Source organism: Cryptomeria japonica, chromosome 4 (assembly GCF_030272615.1).
Source record: "Cryptomeria japonica chromosome 4, Sugi_1.0, whole genome shotgun sequence".
Taxonomy (NCBI): Eukaryota; Viridiplantae; Streptophyta; class Pinopsida; order Cupressales; family Cupressaceae; genus Cryptomeria; species Cryptomeria japonica.
The window spans coordinates 756,731,059-756,747,891 of record NC_081408.1 but is presented as its reverse complement, the minus strand read 5'-3'; the positions used below and the strand labels follow the sequence as shown (position 1 = coordinate 756,747,891).

Genomic DNA, 16,833 nt, shown 5'->3' with positions numbered 1-16,833 from the left:
CCTTGTATCTTTGATTGCTCTCAATGATGCCTCTATAGAAGCTTTCTCTTTGGCCAATAAGGTGGTGTGCACTTTTTCATACAAAGTCAAACAAATGGCGAGTTTTTGAAACATTTACTTGCTAGGATACTCACCAAGTATCTGGCAAAATCTCATTGATTTTTTTGGTGACTTTTTGCCAAAGACTTGGCGAGTTTGTGCAAAAACTTTCTTGTGTCAGTAAAAAAGGCCCATACTTGTCATAACATTATCTAAAAATTTTCAAGGGAATAGCCCATGAACCCTCGCTCCCAACCTGCAAGGGCATGGAACCGTTCCCTTGCACCCCCTCAATCATTGGGTTTTTCTCACATCTAACACCTTGTGTAGCTTGCCATCGTCGCCCCTCAAACCCATTGAGGTCTCCACTCCCAAATCCCCACTGGTTATTGGAATCTGGTGTCATATAAGAAATTTGATTACAATGGGGGGGTCTAGGATAGAATCGAGAACTTAGACAATTGGTTTTATCATTATGATAATATCATTGATCAATGATGAGGTAACATACTATCAGTATCAAAGATTCAAATGTGAGTATTAGAATCTCTCCCCAAGTTTTCACTAGACTAGGGAAGAGGAAGATGTAAAATGTTGTAATATGCAATTTATGAACTATGATGAATCATGATCATAAATTCATAACAATTGTCAGCTAAGTATTGTATCTGGATTTCTCATGAGGATGTGATTTTGTACTCAATTTGCATTCAAATCAATCAAATTTAATAGAAAACACTTTTGTACTCACTGGATACATCTTGTCATTGAATTTTGCAAAAAAAATGTTTCTAATGAAATTTAAGCAATTTTATAAGTTGTTGAGTTTTTGGGGTCTGGCAAGTTTTTGCTGAGTTCGAGTTTTCCAACCATGCCTAGGACAAATGTAATTAGTAGGTCTCTTGGCAATTGCAATCACCATATCCAATCGATATGGCGATTTAACAAAGTTGAAAGGATTCCCATTGCCATAGATGCAAGAGAAATACTCTCATCAACAACCTCCCTCACTTAATTCTTGAAGGCATTTTCCAATGGGCCTCGGTTATAGGAAAGAAAGGGGGTATTCTCTTCTTGAGAAGATGGTGGCATGAAAGGATGCGGGCCAGATGGTTGTGTTAAGCCAATAGGAGGTTTTTGCGATCTTTTCTTGGAAAGAGGATATATTTTTTCCTTTGAATTATTATTTACCATGTCAATATCCACTTGTTCTTTGATATATCCCATTGTTTTATGTTTTGACAACCCATTTTTATTCAGCCTTGGACTAACTTTTATTCCTATGTTATTAATAGCACATAGTTGAGCTTTCACTTGACTATACGAGCTCATATACTCATCCCCACATTGGCTACAATGCCAGCAATAACTTCCACCACTAGGAAGTAGTATAATTATGGTATGTTGCCAAAGAGGTGACACTGTGTCAAATTTAAATGAGCTCTCTACATGTGGGGCAACTAAACTGAAACTACTAGCTATTTTGTATGAATATACGAAAACAGAAAAAAATATTACAAATTTACGACCCTACAACTTAAAAAAACCTAAAAGAAAACAATAGTAAGACTTCTATATTATGTATAAAAGGTATAAAAAAAATTCCAAAACTTAATAAAAGAACTTGAAAAAAAATTGAAAAATGTTGACAAATTTTTTCAAAGATCGAAAAATATTACAAGATTCACCCATCTCTAATATAGATAAAACATCCTTTCAATCTTTCTCTTTTGTTGGTGAAGGTCTTTCTCTCCTATAGCCTTCACAATCAAGGAAGAATGTAGCAACTTTCAAAAACAACAATGGTAGCTTGGAGGAAAATATCTTGTGTTATTCAATTGCATTTATGAAATGAGGCAAAATAGGTTAAGAGCCCTCACTTAAGGGCAAAATTAAGCATTTATGAGTTTTTGTTTGTTTACATATAGATATGGATTGATGGGTAGCCCATGGGTTTGCTTGGGTCCAGCTCGAACCCAAAGTCACCTTGGCCCCAAACAAAGCCTTGAAATGGACCAATATGGGTAATAGGGGGTTTACTAGAACCTGACAACATAGATAATAATCCAAAGAAGACAATGGTTGAATGATGGAAACAACTGAAATTGTGAAATAATGAAGAGCAAGGTGCATCGATAATGGACAAAATGGTTCAAGGCATTTGATTTTACTATTTCTCCAAAGAGAATAATGTGTGCAGTTTGATGACTGAAGAAATTTTATGAGACAATTATTTTCTGCCAGAAAATCTTAGGTATGATTGAATAATCTTACAAGTTGACAATCTACATTATATCTAATGAGGGAGCAATAAGTCTAGGCGCTAAGAAAAATTACATAACTAAATAACTAAATAGTGTAACATGATGATTGAACGTGAATGTATTAATGAAAATTTGTACTTTTTAATATTTTTATTCAAAGTTTGTGAAGGCCACAAACTTTGTGTTACTGCTCCAGCTCTAGATGGCAGCCATGGAACAACTTTTTTTGCAATTTTCTTGTACGTCAAAATGAAAATAAATCTATCCCAAAAGAGCCATGCATTGTTTGGGGATGTTAGACGGTAGACCCATTATTTTTAAGAAGGGTGTTGCAGATCATTTTACTGGAAAGCCAAAATACAGAGTGAGGTTGATCTTGCTACATGGTCACGGAGAAGAGATTCAAGCATCAGACAATCCACATATTTTGTACACTGCATATTCTTCTGGTATAGACCTTCCCTTTTCATGCCATCCAGAGGCCTACTCATGTAGGGCAAATTTAAATGAGGAATGTGGATCAATCTGATCAAGTCCTTTCTAAAAGACGGACAAATGTGAGCTGTTTTTTCCTTTACTTGTGTGGCGTATTGCACCTTCAACTATGTTATTTGCACACATTAAGAATCAGCTCTCTATTAATTAATTACGGGGATGACTGCCTTTAATGTTGTTGACACAATATGATTTGTAAGATATTAAACATTCTTTCTATGCGAGTCTAGTGACAACATCTATATGAATGAAAAGGGGGATATTTGTTTAAATTTTTAATGGAGAAATAAGGATATTTGGAACAATAAGGTTGTAATTGCAATTATAAAAGACACATGGATATGTATAAAGATCACATTGTAATTGGATCTATTATTGGTAGAAACTGACATACAAGGAGATTTTCCTTTGAGTGTCGGGGGAGGGGGTGCACAAATATGAAATAGGTGAATCTCAACAGCAATTGAGAAGACAGAGGCAATGATTGACCAAGGCCAACTGTTGATGCAGTGCCTGAATTAAGTTCCTCATCCTATGTAAGCACTATGGGGGAAATGCTGGGAATTAGTTCTCACACGTGGATGTATGTAAATAATATGTGAAGAGTGTAATAAGTAATATGTAAGTAATTAATAAAGTTAGCTGTCGGGTTGTTTGGGTATTTGGTAAATTAATAGGCTTTATAAAGCCATTGAAACGTAATAATCTTTATGAAGAAGATTGATTGTCTAATGTGTTCAGAGCCTTTTCTCACCTTCAATACGTAGTAATTTCAGTTGGTCCACGTGCATGAAATTATTAGTTCTCCTTTTTGTTTCAGGCTTTGTATTAGTGCAGTGTATCAGTATTCTCAATCAAAGCATTTTCTGAAGGATTCAAGTCAATATTTACTGCCACACTTACAATTTAAAAAGGCCTTATAGATTATTAGCCTCTAATTTTATTTTTCTTATTGATTTTTAAAAACAAGGTTATTGGAAAATTCGTTTTTGTTTTTTAAGCATGTGTTGCCGTATTTTTTTTTGGTTTTAATATTCTAATTTCTAGCTGTATATGGGGTATAAATGTTAATGAATAAGTCAATGGATTATTTGGAGATAATGTCATATATGGTCATCTTATAAACATAACACAGAATGGGTCAGTAATTACGAGTATCAGCCCATGTTCTGGAGGCACAATTTGCAACTTTGTCAACATTTGACTAGTGCAAAAATCCTATTCCTGATGCAGTGTGTTTTATTCAGTGAAACATGGGGACACATTCCCCGCCCCACTCACCCTCCCGACCCCCACATTTCTGGGATGGGAACATCTCGGGGACACGGGGATGGGAACAGAGCATCCCCCTGCCATACCGCCACTGCCACTGGGATGTCCAGAGATACCAGGGACCTTCTTTGGGATGTCTCGGGGATGCCCAGGTGTCACTTGAGCATCTTGGGCACGGCTGGAAGTTCCCATCCCTGGGCATCAAAAAAGTGTTTTTTTTTTTAATTTCAATTTTTTTAGGTTTTATGCACCCTTCACTACATTTTGACATTTTGTACTTATTTTGATATCATGCTACTCATTGTAATCATCTTTATAATATTTTCATGCTACTCATTGTAATCATCTTTATGATATTTTCGATATAATAGAAATCTCCAATTTGACAATTTCATTTGTCAAATTTTATTTAGTATTCAAGAAATCTTAGTATTTAGTATTTGCAATTTTGCTATTTTACGAATTTGCCAAAGTTTCATTTGAAATGTAATTCTTATGCATCTTTTCATAACTAGTTTTTCAAGTACTAATGTATATCCCCATCCCAAACCTCCGTATTGTTCTCAGCTGTCAATTCAATCAGAGAGAAATGGAGTTGGAGCACATTCCTGTCCCTGCATCCCTGGGAAACAGTTAATGTAGTAGTCTTCCCTATATCCACCATCAATTAGCTATCAGTATTTCCGATTTGTTGATCATTTCCCATTGTCCATACATTCATTTGACTGTTTTACCAAAAAGCTTTAACGAGGTCACTGTATCATAGCTTGTGCGTGACATCCTCTAACAAGGAGAGGTTGCTTTGCCACATTTTATGAATATCATTAATCTAGAAGTGACAGCAAACTTGGATTGTTCTGAACATTGAGTTGAGAAACAGAAGCTCAACTGATCAATTTTTATATTGCACATTACCTAGCCATCCAAAAATCTGTGGAAATACATTACTTGAAGATGAATTTATTTTCTTATTGTGAAGCTCTTCTAATTGATACGGAATTTTGCACTTGATCCCTAATTAGCTGCTACTTAAATGAGAGTAGCGCTATATCCATGTCCTTAACATCGTTCCCCTTTGAACAGCTCTATGTTCTGTTAATTTCATGATGGTTTTCTTTGGTGTCAACCAATGTATTTTTGCACCTGACATTTTCCTCGTAAGCTATTTGAACAATTTTCTTTTACTGTTACTGTTCTTATCAGCTTGGCCTACGTGAAAATAAAGTTGCTTGGCCTCTGCATCTGAAGATTTATTTTATTATCTGTCAACGAAGAAAATAGGATTCAAGGGATATGCAGTTAGTTCAATGCGCTAGGATATAACATACATTTTAAGTTTAACTACTTGGATAATGGATAATCATCGTCATCTATATTTCTAGAACAGGATCCCTTTCAGATATTCTAATTTCCAGTTGATTTTTCTGTTAACATCTAACTTATTTTGCTTCTTTTGCAGCGTGTTACAGAGTCTCCAAATCGGGTGAAAACAACTGATCGAATGTGGGCTAGGCTACTCTCTTCCACTAACCAACCTAGTTTTATAAACTACAATGAAGTAATGGAAGCCAAAAGGAAGAAAGCATCGACCAAATTGATGGAACAGGTTGACAATCATTCAAATGGACCTGTTGGCACGGAACTAGACGCTACAGTGGAAAATCAGAGTAGCGACAAAAAGGAAGCTAAATGACTATTTCTGCTATGGTTTGCAGGAAAACTAAGGGGATTTTTCCAGCAGTTTTTGAATGGAAGCTGAGGCCTTGTAGATGTGTGCATTTGGCTGTGTTATACAACACATTCTTATATATAGTAGTTGGTTCGCATGACCAAGTAGTCCATATTTACTTAAGATTTCAACGTTTGTTCAAGCTTTAGATGGTTATGTACTTTTTTGGCGGTATACAAGCCTTGAATGTATGTAACAAGCCATATTTGGCCTGCTGGACCTAGTTGATTTTGGTTGGATATGTATTATGCAACTAGAGGAGCAGACCTAGAACTGGAAATAAGTGTATTCATCATGCTTTATATGAAAAGATGGTCATATTTGGTATAAGATTTCACTTCGACAGCTGTCGCTATTCCATCTCTGATAGTTTAAATAAGTGTATAGGACTATTTAAATAAATTAAAAGTTTGAAGATGCATATGTTCGTGTTGAACTCGATGGAACAATTTTTGGGTATAATTGACACAATGCCGAATTGAATATGATACATAGAACACTCGTCCTGTAGTTCAATTACGGGAAATCCAGCATTGCCACAGCTTCATAATTTCACAAGTGAAGTGGACTAACCAAATAGAATGGTGATCCAACTTTATAAATCTATTTTGCTGTACTGTAATAGTATATTGATAAAGATGATGCACTTAAATATCATAACTCTGGTTTTCAATTTATGCTATTTCGATGAATAATGAGATTATCTGGTAGTGATTTCCGGATAAATCTGCATGTGTGATTAAGTCTGTTGCTTCAAGTCACACTTCGGGATTCATCACCGGGGACTAAAGCCTCTGCCTTCTGGACTCACAATCGGGATTTCCTGTCGTTTGCATCTCTCTATTTTATGGTATTTCATGCAACACTATACATTATTTACGCAGTCTTATAATATTGAGACTTTCTTGACATTTGAACGTACTACAAGGTAGAATGCTCTATGTTATAAATACAAAATTGAAAGGACACAATAAGCGCAAGCTTGGCTTAGTTGATTTTTTAATTGTCACAGGTTAACGGAAAGAAGCCATTCCCTATAATGAAAGGACTTTTAAGGTCTGCTGATGCATTGTGACTTGTGCACGTAATAATGCTTTGACTATTGGGTTACGTTATGCTAAGATGCTACTTGTGCAACTGATTGTACATAGATCGTAAGGTATTGTAGAGCTTTGCTTCAATTTACAATAGTGCTAATTCTTTTGGGCTGAGCTTCTTACATTATGTCGCAACATATTCTTTTGTTCCGGAGGTTATAGTTTTGTTTTGGCTCCTTCGGAGATGATTACAGGAATGGAAGGCTTTTAGGTTTTTACAAGAATTCAATTTTCATAAAGGAAACCTAGTTTTTGTAGTAACTCTCGATTCTTGGTCAAATCGATAGTTTGTGCAATATTTTAGACGCTATAGTGGTAGGATTAGCCATATTGTTGCCCCATTGGATGAAGTTTCCAGATTCACAAATAGCGTGTCTCGCCTTCTATTAAAGCATAGTTAAAGATCACCTTGTAGCTGCTAATTCAACGTACAAAGGATCCGCATGGTAGCATCTCACAAGAAATAAATGTTGTCAATCTAACAACTTTATATTGTTGTGTCATTGGTTGAAGCAATATGAATGGGACCAGTGAATGAATAAATGATTTTAATGTTGTCTATGAGACCAAAGTCTAAGGGATCGACAAGCACAATCTTAAGTTCTTTTCAAGTTCTTTTCAATGTCGAATCTTCTACTATGGATCTTGATTAAGAGGCTAGCAATTTTGTTAATCCTAGTTTTTTCAAAACTCGCACATGTTGTCAGCTTTCAAGCTGTTGTCATATTGTGTGCAAATATCTTCATAAATTGTGCATTCCATAATAAAGGGTCATTTTGTCTCTACAGTTCCTTTACAACAAAATATGCAAATTATGTCTTCTCAAACTTCCTTAGTTATAGTCCATCTATTGGTTTTGCATCGAAAATTATATGATCAAGTCCTTAAACTATGCAATTAACAACCTTGATTTTACTTAAAAGTAACTGCTCCTAAATATTTTTTTTCACCATATTTCAAGTTGGATTAAATTTTTTTTAGTAGTAAGCTTTTTTTTCTGCAAATCTATTTTGTCCACATGATGTCACTCTTGAATTTTTCTCACATATTTTTTTAAGCTTTTTTTCTGCAAATCTATGTTGTCCACATGATGTCACTCTTGAATTTTTCTCACAGATTTTTTTATTTCCCCATTGGTGTTAGGACATTCATGCAAATTGATGTCTCATTTGTTCAATCATTTGTTATTCTACTTCATCCAAGTTTTCTTTCTATGACCTAACCCCTCCACAACTATTTTGGGTCAATGATGGGCATACATGTTTTTAGCCTTTTTTAAATAACTTAGTAGCTGAGTTACTGTTGATGCCTCCAATGGAAAAACTCTTGCTTCAACTAAAAGAATCTCATAAGTGATTGTGGATTTCACTTTGAGATTACTTGAGATTAAATGATTTGGGATTCTTTCTAGTTGTTTCCAACTACAATTTGGCATGCAACTTCCCCAAACTTCATAGCCATAAAGATTAACCAAGAAACTCAAAAGGGTTTTCTTGGTTTTCCAATCCCAGAGTTCAGCTTTCTTGCACCTATTTTGAAATTGGTAAGAAACTCTCCATCCTCATTGTATCCTTTTTGCTCTATAAAACTTGTAATTGAGCTTGTAGTGAAAAGCAATCCCAAGATACTTGCATTCTTTCATTATTTCCAACGGGCTACCTTTAAAGAGAAAGTTAATTTGTTTCTATTTTCTACTTAGTGAAAAAAACATGACTTTGATCTTGGTAATGTTCACTTACATCCCAACCTCTTGGGAAAAGTGTTCCAAAGCCTTCAAATATTCTCTCAACCCACAGGTTGTATTTAAAATTAGGATAAGAACATCAAAATATAAGAATTTCACCACATATTCTGCTAGTTGGAGACATGCCTCGTCTATTTTGCTTAACCAGTCTTCCAATTTGTCAATGTATACTCCAAACAAAGTGGGGGATAGAGGACAAACCTATTTGATGTTGATGTCACTACCAAAACATTTAGACATATTTTTACTTGTTTTGATTTTAGCTTTGATTTGCTTATAAAGTTTATTTATTGTTGCTCTGTATTCATTTGAGATACTCAATTCCTACACTATGTTCTACGGTTTGTATCTAGTCATCGTGTCAAAGGCTTTCTTATAGTTTGTTGAAGCAACAAAAGGCTTCCTCACCTTGCTTGTCCCATATTTTTTCAATCAACTGTTGAGAGGTGATGCAACGGTCATTTGTAGAATCTCTTGGTCTAAAGCCTACCTACCCTTTCACTCTTTTTCCCTCCTTTTTTGTCCAATTTCTGATTTTGCATTCTATCATGCTCCCAAAAGGCTTTCCTAGAAGAGGATTGTCCATAATAGCGTGATAGTTAGATGGGTTATCAATATCCCTACTTTTATATAGAGGGATGACCACACTAATTGTCCATTCCATCAAAAAACTAATTTGAGTGATGTCTTTAAACGTCCTTTTCATGTGAGGGGCAAGGGTCTCAACTCCCCATTTTAAAAATTATCTTATATCCCATCTATGTCTTGTGCTTTACCGTGCGTTAGATTCTTAGTCCTTGTTTGATATCTTCCGCTAAGAAGAGCTTTGTTGATGTGTTAACTATGGGAGGAGAGTCTTTTAGTTGGACCTGCTTATAAAGAAGGCTTGCACATTCTAGCCATTGGGCATCCATGATATTATTTTCAATAACTTTTTTCCTTTGTTGTATTTCTTTCCAAAAATATTTGGGATTGTGTTCTCGAAGGGAAATTTCCTTCTTCCATTTTCATACACCTCTTATTTGGATTGCACTAATTTCACATATTTCTTCTTGTTTTCTTTGTTCATTTTGCTCTCCTTCAATGATCTCTTAGTACTCTTACATTCTTCATCGTACCATGTGCTAAAAAAGTATTTGTAGTCCCTTCCTTGGCATGAGATCTTTTGCAAGCACTTAAAGCTTTGTGAATGATCGGAAACAACAAATTGTTGCAAACACAACCACTTACCTCATCAATCGCCTTGTCCCCTGTGTTGTTCTTTATAGCGTAAAAATGCTGCTCAAGAGTATCACTAAAGATTCCTCTATATTTTTTTGATTCATAAGAATATTATCTTTGGAAAGGATTTTCTTTTGTATGTGATGGGTTTGCTTGCCATATTAGTTGTTTAAGAGGATGCCAAGCTTAACAATCGAAGGTGTATGACCAAATTTCATCTCAATACGATAGTCCCTAATATTAAACTCCAACAATCTATAGATAAAATTCTAGGAGAAAATTACATAGTCTACACACTTTGGCCATTATAAGTTTTGTAGGTGATACCACTTGAATTTGGCCAACCTCCCATGCCATTGCACATAACAATTCCATTCAAGTTACAAAGCCCTAATAGTTTTGTCCCAGTCACACTTTTATTTCCATCTTGTGATACTCTTTTCCAAGGTTGACCTTCTCCTTCCTCCAACTATAAAGGATTGTTGTCTCTTTCTTAATTGTTCAATTGGAGAGGTTGATTGTTAATAGTCCTTGCATTAAAGTCGCTCATTAAAACTATTTTCCCTGAGGTGTTGAATATATAAATCTTTTTTTTTAATGGTTGAGTTTACTAAAGCAAAGTAGTAAGCAACCAATTTGAAAGTTAAATAGTTTTATGTTATTTACAGCTATCTGTATTGTTTGTTTGGGTCCTCTTTCTCAACTTCTATGGTTCTATGCCATCTCTTATTATTATCATGATCCCCTCGTGTCCTTTACTTGTTTCATTCCCCTCGTTCCAAACTGAAATTTTATTGGGATTTTGTAGCCATTATATTCATGGGTTTTTGTGAGAATGATAATGTCTCTCTCCTTTGCTATGGGCCCCAACCTAGGTCCTCTTCTCCATGGGTAACCTCTACAATTCCAAGTTGTTAAGGCATATGTTTTTTGTGATAATGATAATGTCTTTCTTGTATCTTATCTTTCACAAGAATCTTTCTAGAAGGTGTTAGTTGTCAAAAAAAATCTAATCTTATATCATTTGTCATTTAATTCTTGAGACATAGGTCATTTAATAATTTTCCAGTTAGTTGTCTCATAACATAGGATTAAGACATGTATGTCACAATCTTGTCTAATCCTATCCCTTAACCTTGCTTTTATAAGCAAGATATCCTATGCACAGGTTATTTTATCAAGAACCCATAATCAAGTAATCTATTCTTCCTTTTTGTTTTGTTAAAGGTTATTTTTGTTTTGTAGGTGATCCCGGAGTGTGAGGAGTTCACAATCAACTTCTACAATTGAAAGGGAGATCTCAAATAGATGAATTTTGTAATAGAGATAACATTGTGGAATTCAGTCTTTAAGGGGATATTTGAAATCAATGTATGAAGGTGTAAATTATTTTATGTGTATGCACATATAATTTCATGTAAATTGTTCCCTAGACACGTATGAAATAAAATAATTATTTTTGTGCTAATTTTGTTATCATACTATGACCATCTTTCCAAATCTTTATTTAAAGTTGGTTAGTTTGTTTGTACTTGGTAATCATACATGTATATGTCAATTGTCATTGTCATAGAAGTAAATCATTATTTGAATTAAATCATTTGCAAACTTTCATTATTAGTTAAGGACTTTATTATTTGATGCATTTATTAGTTTGGTTTCTATTTTTAAATTTTTATTTTTTTCCCTTTTCATTTTAAATCTTTTTTAAAAATACATTGAATATCTTATGAAGAGTCAACTTTTAAAATCTCAAAGGTTTTGTCCCATATCTATGAGATTTCCCATGTTGGTACGAGTAAGCACACAAAGTGAAATTTTGAATTCAATAATTTTGACATGTGGAATGACTAATTTTTTTAAGGACTAAATCATAGAGCCATTATTTTACTTCATGTTTAAGGTGAAAAGGGGATGAGCTAAACTAGCTATCAACTCAACTAGGACCAAACCCTCTTTCAACTAAACATTAAAATACAGGCCTTTAAAGAGGTACATGTTTGACTAATTCTTGCCAAAGAGAGTCAAGCATTTCCTATGGGTTCAATTCTTTTGTTTCTTCAAAATATTTTTTGATTCAAAATGAAAACTAACTAGGTCACCTACACTAATTATGCACTAGAGTCATTGTTCAAAATATCAAAAATTAAATCTGATCAACTATTTCCAACCTAATCTCTATTATATATTCAATGGTAATCTTCCCAAAAATTTAGTATCAACCTATTTTTAAAACCTTTTTCAAATCATTCACTTATATCACTTATGAATTAAAAAATCCACTACCTTTTCTCTTCTCCAATACATAGGTGATTTATAAAAAACTGCATGAAAGATTTATAAAAACCGTATGAAAAAGTAGGGTAAAAATAAATTTAAATTTAAATATTTAAATATTGTGTCGCCCTATGTGCCATTTAAGTTGTGGATTTCTTGTATTATCTTTTTCTTCTTTCCATTTCTCTTATTTATTACACCATTATCTACATTATAAACCATTATAAAGAAATTCTCTATAACTATACAAGTCATGATTATAAAACCTTTTACAATATTCGCCTACTTAGGTTTGAAAAAATTTCCAGCATTTCACCTCAATTGCACCCTTCATTTGTGATCATAATCATTATCTTATGTCTCCATCATTCCACACCACATCTTTCTTTGCGTTCCTTTATGTTTTATATTGTGATCACCACCTTGTAGACACTAGATACACATTATAACTAGGTTTGAATACACCAAAAATTACCTATTAATATTTGTGGAGATTGAAATACACCAATTTATGGGATGGACTAAGGTAGTGCAATTCACAATAAACACTTTCCCCCTTTTCTGTACATTTAAATTAAAAGTCTTCACTATCAAGAATAAATGTGAATGTTTGACAAGTAAAAGAATGATTGTATACTAGTTTCTAGCAACCACTAAAAAGTTTAGACCCTCTAGAGGCTAGGGCATTAACAAGGCATCTTAAAAGTAGCTATTCCATTAACAATATCTAGTAGCATCCACTATTGTAGCTACAATGCCTAGATTTTTAATCCTCTCAAAATATTACCTAAGATTTTAGTTGAATAGCCTCCCAGTCTATTTTTGGTGTCTCAACCTTGCATTTTCATGAGGTTACTATTTATAGTAAGTTTTCATTTGAGCACGAAATGGTGCAGAATTCTCCCCACAGTTTTGGGTTGGCTATATAAGCATTCCGATAAAGTTACGTCGCAAGATCACAGCTAGTTTTGAAGATATTAAATTTTCCGTTTTGGAGGGGTCCAATGAAATGTTTAAATTTGATTTTGAGGAGTTTAGAGGCCTCGAGATGCCTTGAAAACTGGTCTTATACGATGTAGCAATTTACATGGCAATAGAGAACTTTGCGAGCTTTTCGGTGTTTCATACAATTCGTCAATCGGACACATGGTTCTCAAGTTATGGCCTCCGAAGGTTTGTACTCCTGAAATAGGAAATATAAAATACACCGGACACATAAATGAGTTGTAAAGTGAGGGACACGTGTTGATGTGTGTTGTAACACGTCATAGGGCATCTAGAAGGGAGATAAGGTTGGCTACACCTTATTCGGTGGTTTTAGCCCATGGTTTTGTAATATCATTTGATGGTTTCTTGTATTGTATCTCTTATATATTAGGCGCGTGAGATAGAGGTTGTGTGTAAGAATCTTATAGCTATTGAGTTACCTTTGAATCTATGATTAGTGGTACTCCTGAGAAGAGCTTTCTCTACAAGTATATTGTAATCTATTTTGATTGCGAAATAATATATTGGGCGACTTTTGGAGTGTGGGGTTTTTCTCCCGAAAGGGTTTTTACCATGTAAATCATTGTGTTATGGTTTGAATGTTATTATATCTATTTTTTTTTCTATAACTGTTGTGACGATCTGTAAAAGTTTTTGCATTACCCTCCTCTCAAAGTTAGTGTAGGAAGTTGTTCTGCTACTTAACTTCCTTACAAGTGGTATCAGAGCTTGATCACCTTTGGTTTCAGTTGTGGGTTGTTGGGTTTTTTGAACTAATCCAGATTTGAGTGAGAGCTTTTGCAAAAGACACTTTTTAATCTTGTTGCGGAAATTTTTAGATGGCAAGTTCGTCAAGGAAAATAGAGGTGGAGAAATTAAATGGAACAAATTTTGAGATGCGGAAGCTGGAGATGGAAGAACTGCTAATAGATCGAGATCTATGGGATGTTGTTGATGTGAATGTCCAAAGGCCCTCAAATCCTACTACGATGGGTCAGTATGATGTTATGGACCGAAAAGCCAAGGGTATGATCAGACTGTACCTAGCAGACTCTATTCTAATCAATGTCCACAAAGAAAACACTGCAAAGAAACTATGGGATAAGCTTGGTGAAATGTATCAAGTGAAATCTCTATTAAATCAAATTTTCTTGAGGAAGAAATTGTATTCCTTGAAGATGGAAGAGGGTGGACGAGTTGTAGACCCCCTGGAAGCATTCAATATGTTGGTGGCTCAATTAGTATCTGTCAGTGTTAATATGAACGAAGAAGAGAAATGCCAGATCTTTCTTTTTTCTTTGCCTGATTCGTGGGGTTCTCTTGTTATGGCTATCGGTAGTACTTCTATTGTTTTGAAGTATGAAGATGTGGTGGGTTCCCTACTTGGTGAAAATATGCGAAGGAAGGTATCCCATAGTTCGAAGGAAGCCCTAACTATTCGTAGAAGACCTAAGGAGAAAGGCAAGAAGAATTAGAAGTGTGATAAGTCCAAATCGAGAGAGAGAGAGAGAGAGAGAGAGAGAGAGAGAGAGAGAGATCAAAATCTCCTAGAAAGTCCAAAGTCATTTGCTAGAATTGCAATAAACCAGGTCACATCAATAAGGACTGCAAAGAAAATAAGAAGAAGATTTATTCTGATGATGAGTCTGAGAAGGAAGATGGTGATACATTTATTGTAGCTTTGGCGACTCATGGAGGTAATGATGCTTGGTTAATTGACTCAAGTGCATCTTTCATATGACTGCCAATAGAGATTGGTTTTCTGAATATGAATAATTTAACGAAGGTAAGGTGTACTTGGGTGATGATTCACATATAGACATTGTTGGTCAAGGTGAAGTTAGATTCAAGTTTTCTGATGGTAGAATAAAAATGATTAATGGCATGCTGCATATCCCTGGTTTAAAATGAAATCTATTATCTATGAGAAAACTAATAGATGCGGGTCTACATGTAGTCTTTTTCTAGAAGCAGGATGTAAGATTATTAAAGGTGCTATGGTAATTGCTAGAGGTGTCAGGTTCGACACTTTGCATAAGCTAGACGCATACATTGTTGAGTGTAATAACACTTTTGTAAAAAGTAAATCTGTGGAAGACTTGAGGGTTTCACCTTCAGTAGATGGAAATGGCTTTTGGGTACCTAAGGGTGCTCTTTCTTTTGAAGAAAAATTACCTGCAGAGAAGACTATGTTATGGCACCAGAGGCTTGGCCACATTAGAGAAAAGGGTCTAAGGTCCTTGAAAAATAAAAACCTTGTTGAAGGTTTGAATGGTTGTAATCTTGACTTTGATTTAAGTAAGAATTGCATTTATGGAAAACAAAATCGCTTTGAGTTTTACTCGAGTTCTCATAAAAATTGTGGTGTTTTGGATCTTATTTATTCTGATGTGTTTGCTCCTGTAGATGTTCCTTCGATTGGAAAATCCACATATTATGTTTTATTTATTGATAATTTTAGTAGAAGGACATGTGTATATTTTTTAAAGAGTAAATCTGAAGTTTTCAGTCGATTTAAATAATTTAAAGCAATGGTTGAGTTGCAGAATGGAAAGAATATTAAATGTTTGAGAACTAATAATGGCGATGAATTTTGCTCTAATGATTTTGATAGATTTTGTAAAGACTGTGGCATTAACAGATAGAAGACAACTTTGTATTCTCCACAACAAAATGGAGTTGCAGAAAGAATGAACAGGACATTGATGGAGAAGGCTAGGAGTATGTTGAGTGGTGTTGGTCTAGAACAAAAGTTTTGGGCTGAAGTTGTTGCCACTGCTTGCTACCTAATTAATAGGTCTCCTACATCAACCCTTGTTGATAAAATGCCTATGGAGACATGGTCGGGTCACAAGCCTTCATTGAGACATCTTAGAGTTTTTGGTTGCGAGACATATGCACATGTGTCAAAGGAGAAGCAGACAAAGTTGGAGAATAAGCTTGTGAAATGTATCTTCATCGGGTACAGTTATGGTGTGAAAGGATACAAGCTTCGGGACCCTGTTGCACAAAAGGTAATTCATAGTAGAAGTGTTGTTTTTTAGAGATATTAAGTCTTCTTTTGTTACATTGTAGCCATAATAGACTAAAAGGGAAGAAGTGATTCAATTCCCTTCTACACCTGAAAGAGTTGAATCGAGACCCCTAGATAGGCAGGAAGTTGAGGAGAGCTCATCTAGATCTAAATCTTCAGAACAGGAGGAAGAACCTCCAACTCAACTTGTTCAAAGGTCTACAAGACATACACAACCACCTAAAAGGTATTCACCTGATGATTGGAGATGTATTTTTTATTTGAATACTAATGTGGATGAACCGAAATCTAGAGAAGACGCATTAGCTATGAATGATGTAGAATCCTAGAATATCGTTATTGAAGAAGAAATGGCAGCTTTGAAAAAGAATGATACATGGGTTTGTGTACCATTGTCTGAAGGACGGAAGCCTGTTGGTTGCAAATAGGTGTTCAAGAAAAATACTAGTTAAAATGGAAGCATTGAGAAGTATAAAGCGAGGTTGGTTGCAAAAGGCTACGAGCTCAAGTTGAGGGTGTTGAATATGGTGAGATATTTTCTCCTGTTGCAAAGATGACATGTTGCAAAAATGACATCCATTAGATTTCTACTTTCTATTGTTGTTGCTTATGATTTAGAGGTTGAGCAAATGGTTGCGAAAACTGCTTTCCTTCATGGTGATTTGGAGGATATT

General features: G+C 34.8%; 1 protein-coding gene across 1 annotated transcript in view; it reads left to right on the top strand.

Annotated features, from left to right (window-relative positions):
* Window positions 1-6,129, top strand: part of LOC131037877 (ATP-dependent 6-phosphofructokinase 6) — a 124,116-nt gene extending 117,987 nt beyond the window's left edge. The window contains exon 14 of the mRNA XM_057970114.2: window positions 5,530-6,129. Coding sequence (XP_057826097.1) covers window positions 5,530-5,763 — 234 coding nt within the window. The 3' untranslated portion in view covers window positions 5,764-6,129. The remainder of the gene's footprint in view (window positions 1-5,529) is intronic.
* The last annotated feature ends 10,704 nt before the right edge of the window (window positions 6,130-16,833 follow it).